Below are 5,583 nucleotides of genomic sequence, written 5' to 3'. Positions count from 1 at the left end.
TCCCTAGCTGCCCAAAGAGTGCCCTTTATCTCCAGGGTGGGATCTGGCCCAGTGCCATCCTTCGAAGGGGCAGGCAGACTTCTCTTTATTGACACCTGCTGACTCCAGTCTTTGTCGTGGGCCCGTATACATGCAAACATCCCTGGCCAGCTGTGGTTTGCACTGAGGGACATCCCCCAGCAGGCCAGTGAGGAACATGTTTCTGTGCCCCCACTGGGCTATCAGAGGTTCTAAGGCTCCTTGCCCAGCCCATGTGACCAGCAAGACCTCAAGGATCCTGGAGTCTGGGTCAAGAGGTGCTCTTAAGGCTTCACAGGAAGCCTAGGAACTGGCATCCCTGTCAGAAGAGGAGAGGCATGGGGTTCCAGCTGGCTGCAGCCGGTGGTAGAGGCAACCAGGATGGCCAGGTGCTCTGGCCCCAGGGCTCAGGGCTTGGTTCAGGTGTGCCCCAAGGTTCCTGAGCTCTCTGCTCATGTGTGCAGCAGCCAGGGAGGCCTAGAAGCCCTGACTGAATCTGTGACACTCTCTGGACTAGGAGGGGTGACCGGGAGCTAGAAGTTTGGCCCTGCTGCAAATGCCCGGCATTGCCCCCTGTGGTGCTCAGTGTTCTGTGTCCTGGTCTCAGTGAGCCAGGCAGGCGAGGCTACAGATCCTAGAGACACTGAGCTTAGGCACAGGGGAGCCAGTCCTACCAGGACAGGGCCCTTGAGGGAAATGGGAGGGCTCCTCAACATGCTCAGAAAGCATCCACCCACAAATTCCCCTTGTGGGCTGAGTTGGCTGAGACTGTCCTGCCCCCTGGGTGTCCCCATCATACAGGTATATGAGCCTGACAGGGCGATGACAGCAGGACAGGATCACCCTGATTCCCGAGGGCTGCCTGTATGTTCTATGCTGAACCTGCCATTGGCCTTCCATGCCAACCGTGTTGGTCCTGAGAACATAGATGTCCTCGGGGAGTAGGGGGTGGAGAAGGCGGGTGACCCAGTGCCTGGGTATCATGAGAGCACTGAGAGGCTCAGGCCCATGGCCAGTGCTGCTCCTCCAGAAGTGGACCTGACCTTCCTGCCAGCCAGAGTCCTTCCAGGCCTCACTAGTTGGGTTAGGTGGCCCTGGACCTGCCTGCAACTCTGTGCCTCCCTGCTCTGTGTGGGTTCCCCTCCCCAAGCCCCCATAGTCCTGGGCAATCCTGGGCCCCAGACCCATCCAGCCACTCTCAGTGGTCCCAGCTCCCTTAGTAGAGCCACCTTTCTTTGTGCTGAGGTGCTCAGGCAGTGGAGTGAGCTCTATCTTTCTGTCTTTCTAAACAGGTCTTCACACAACGAACTAGAAAAGCACAGGTAAGTGGCACCACCCTTCCCTAACCCCATGCGAGCTGCCTAGCATACCTGGCCTACCCTTCTGCTGAGAGGATGCTGTGACCAGCAAGCCCCCCTCACCCAAGCCTGTCATGTCCTGAGTATGGCTGACTGTGTTGACAGGCTGTGCCCTTGTCTTGGGGAGGATCAGTCTTACAGATGGAGGCCAGGATGTGTTCTCAGGCACTCTAGTGCTAGGAGCTGAGTCTGGGGGTCAAAGTCAGGGAGTCAGGGACTTAGAGCAGGGCCCCGTGTTCTGCGTGGCAGTGAGGGCAGACCCCCCTAGAAGAAGAAATGGGTCTGCCTTGAAGCATCAGAGCCTTTTGGGTGTCGCTTTTTACCCTGTAGTATGATGGCTTCTGACAGAGAAGTTTGGCCCTCTTGGTCTGAGGCCTGTGGCCTCTCAGCGCCTGTCCTCTGCCTCCTTGCCTTCTGAGGCCCACCTCATAGAGAGCCAGGCTAGAGTCTTGTCCCAGGGGCACTGGGAGGGCAGCCAGTCCTAGGCCACGTGAATCTAGTAGGAAGTTCTGGTCCAGGGCAGGACTCAGGTGTGCTCTGCACTGTGCCCATCCATCAGCTGCAGGGGAGGTCCATTGGACAGCAAGGTCTGCTAGGGATCCCTTTGCTGCAGCCCCAGTCAGCCCAGTGACCGGAACATAACACTGCTGGGGACCCTTCCTCTGGCTGGCACTGGCTTGAGGCTATCAGGGCTGCAGGTTCTGCCAAGTGGGGACAAAGTGTGGTGAGCTCCGGAAGCCCCTACAGACAGGTGCCTCACGGCTGCCGATGGAACTCTGGTTGGATACAGAGGTATGTTGAGTCAGGTACCCCAAACGGCAGGCACCCCTGTGCCAGGACCAGGGAGACCTCTCCTGACTTCTCCCATCTGTGAAATGGGTCAATCCTTTCTTCCTTTCCTAGTGGGAGATAGGTCTGCATACTAGCTGAACCCTCCCTGGCCACTGTGGGAAGATTTGGAACTTGGCCAAACCTACCCCTCCCTCTTCCCCACGTCTGCGCCCACTGCAGCGCCAACTTCCGCTCCCTTGGGATTCGAGCTGCTGGCTGGGGCGGGTGGCTGAGTAGGGACAGAACGCCCTGTTCTCTGAGGAACTGCACTTCCTGGACTGATCATATGTGTTTTTGGGGTTCCCTAGAGGCCACGGAGGAGGGGGCAGGTGCAGGGCGCAAGAAAACTAAGCAGGCCTGAAGTGGCTGTCAGGGCACAGGACACCTTGACCAGGATCCAGAAGTCTGTGTCCTGAGAAAGCCTCCTCGAAGTGGTGCCTGGAACAACCCCATAATGGGGACAGACGTGGCGTGGGGTGGTGATGGGAGGGTAGTAGCAAGGGTATGGCAGCCTGTGGAAGAGAACAAAGGTGATCTCTGACCCCTACAGCTGCCCCTTGACCCTGACGTTGTCCTCTGCTGTCTTCTCCCAGAGCCTACACTTGGACTGGGCCTCACAGAGCACTTTTGAGACACAGAGGAGGATCGAGTGAGGAGCCTAGGGAGGTCTCACACCTGGCCAAGAGGCAGGTGTGAACAACCCTGGGCAAACCACAGGCCTGGAGCTTGGGACCTTGGTCATAACCATACCTGTGGCTGGCCTGATGCTAATGCCAGATGCTCCTGGCTGCTGGCCCCAGGAAAGGCTGCAAGCTATCCTGGGGAAGGAAGGAAGCACCTGGCTAGGCCTCCCAGTCAGGCCCTAGTAGGCAGGCCCTGGACACTGCTCTCCCTGGAGGTGCCTTTTCACTGGGGCCCAGGACAGGTTTTGGGGGCTGCTACTCAGAGCCCAGGAGTTGTGGGAGGGTCATGTGTTTCTTGGCCATCTTGGGCCCAGTTCTAGGCTTTGACCTTCATGGGTACATAGGAAAGGGGTCCTAACTATCCTTCTTTGTCCCCAACACCCCCCTGGTGTGGCAGAGCCCATCCCAAAGGCCAGCCCAAAGCTCTCGTATGTGTCCCTGACCCACGTCCTCCCAAGCATGTATGGGGTAAATGCCCAGGTTGGCCTGCCCTGTGTGCATAGCCTCCCCATTCAGGGCCATCCCTGCTTGCCTGCTGTAGTCATATGTGGCCTTTATAAATTGTGAGGAGCATATGTTTGTTAGCAACAACTAGAAAGCACAGGTAAACAAAAGGAGAGAATGAGAGGTAGTCTTGCTCCCATCCCCACCCCTCCCACCTGAACGTATTTCCTTGCCTCCTCTCCAGCAGCCAGGCCTGGTGTGGCTCAGAGGATGGCTCTGCCAGCTAGTCAGGACTCTACCCCTCCCGTGCTTGGGACCCTGGCACGGAGCCATACTCCTTCAGAGGTCAGAGGTGTGCAGGCTTGTGATGAGAAGTTCAGCCCTTCCCAGGGCCTGTGTCAAGGGCTGGACCGTGATTAGCCACTAGAGATGATCTGTTGATATTAACTCAGCAAGCCCCAGAGGCATGTTCTGCCTTTGGAGCCACATAAGGTTCTGTCAGCAAGTGGTGGGTTTGAAAAAGCTCCCTGGAATGCTTGGGGACAGCCACAGGGTGCTGGCAGAAGGCCAGTGGCACTGCAGTGGCTTTAAAGAGGCCAGCTTAGCCAGGCCCAGTGCAGGCACGAGCTGCGGGGCCTTGAGGCTGAAAAGGGCAGGGACCTAGCCACGGTCCCACCACCAGCCGTTGGAAGAGCTAGTTGTATGTCTCAGCCCAGGCTGCCAGTCACAGACACTCTCAGGGCTGGGAGCCAGGATGACCTGTGCAGCCTGTATCCCTGGCCGTGCGCCCTTTGGGGGTTGGGTGGGCATGTTGCTGAGCTCTAAACATTTTAGGTGTGTAGTCAGATGACCTTCCTTTTGTCTTTTGGCAAATGTCTGTTCGTGATTCCAGTGTAGTCAGTTTGTGTACATCCCCTGCACCCTGAGCCCAGAGACAGCATCCCAGACACAGGGAGGTCAAGTCCATGTCCTCCACCTTCTCCACATGAGCGTTAACGTGGCCGCTAAGACTTGAATGAGAAGGAGACCTTGTTATCTGCTATTCTCTAACTCGATCTCTTACCTGATGACATGTACGTGCTGCCCACCTGTGTCCGTGCACACTCCTCTGTCTCCTGGACACCACCCCCTGGCCAGGTGCAGAGTTGTGCTGCCAGTGTCCCTAGTGATGCCCCTCTGGTTAAGATGCAGAGATTGCCAATGAATATTGCTGAAAGGAGGGCTTTGCAACCCTGCAGGATAATTTCATTAAGACCAAAATCTTACATGTAGAAAGGCTGGTTGATAGGATGAGCTGACAGAACTTTCATAATTGGCCAGTAGCCCTCAGAGCGCTGCTCCACGTGCTCTCCTGCCGTCAGACCATGAGTGAGCCCAGACAGTGGCCCACATGATAGCCAGTCTCTTCACTTCAGCCTGCAGAAGGGTGAAAATTACTGTCTCCTTGTTTGAAGTTTCATTTCCTTGATTACTTGTGAGATGGAATCACTTTTATGTTAGATTAGCAATTCGTAATCTGCAACTTGCCTCTTTATGTCCTTTGCCCGTTGTTACTTTGAGGTATTCCTCGTTATTTTTGATGTATATGAACTCAAAATAACATAAATACTACCGTTTGTCTTTTATATGTATTGCAAATATTTTTCTCCTGTTACTTGTCTTTTAGCTGTGTTTTTTCTTTCTTGTAAATATGTGTCTTTCTCTGATTGTAATAGTAATATGTCAATTTTTTAGCATAGAAAACTTGGAAAATACAGAAAAGCACAAAGCTAAAGAAATAAACGTTGCCAACCTTGCCTGGAGTTGCATGCTTCCTGTGCTTCATTGTGTTCTGTCGAGTCTCTTGTGTGCGTCAGCTGTTTTATTTTTTAAACAAAATTGGGTCAATTGTCACATATGTGGTTCTATATCCTAATTTTTTTCACTTAACATTCATGTTCTGAAACTACAGATACACTAAAACGATAATACAGCTATCTCTGGGTGGTGGAATTTGGGAATACTTTTCCTTTTCTTTTTGTCAATTTGCGTTTTCTAATTTTTCACAAAGGTCAGGTCCTGATGATAAAATTAAATGGGGGATTGTAAAATTGCCATTTGCTGTTTAATGAGAGGACCAGGGAAGGAGCATCCTCACTTCCTAACTTAGTCCTGGTAGTGGCTGTGGAACAGAGGCAGGGGTGGGGCTCCCTGAGCAGGCAGAACGCTGTTCTCTCTCCCAGCTTGGTGCCTCCTGCCCACATTATGGA

The 5,583-nt window shown here is 54.0% G+C and overlaps 1 protein-coding gene across 1 annotated transcript in view; it reads left to right on the top strand.

Annotated features, from left to right (window-relative positions):
* The window catches only part of MXD4 (MAX dimerization protein 4), a gene marked incomplete at its 5' end in the record, with an annotated part of 13,235 nt that overhangs the window by 3,592 nt on the left and 4,060 nt on the right, over window positions 1-5,583 (top strand). Inside the window, one exon of the mRNA XM_006152956.2 lies at window positions 1,311-1,340. Coding sequence (XP_006153018.1) covers window positions 1,311-1,340 — 30 coding nt within the window. The remainder of the gene's footprint in view (window positions 1-1,310; window positions 1,341-5,583) is intronic.

This window comes from Tupaia chinensis, unplaced genomic scaffold, assembly GCF_000334495.1.
Source record: "Tupaia chinensis unplaced genomic scaffold, TupChi_1.0 Scaffold000360_1, whole genome shotgun sequence".
In the NCBI taxonomy this organism is placed as follows: domain Eukaryota; kingdom Metazoa; phylum Chordata; class Mammalia; order Scandentia; family Tupaiidae; genus Tupaia; species Tupaia belangeri.
This window is presented reverse-complemented; position numbering and strand designations above follow the sequence as displayed.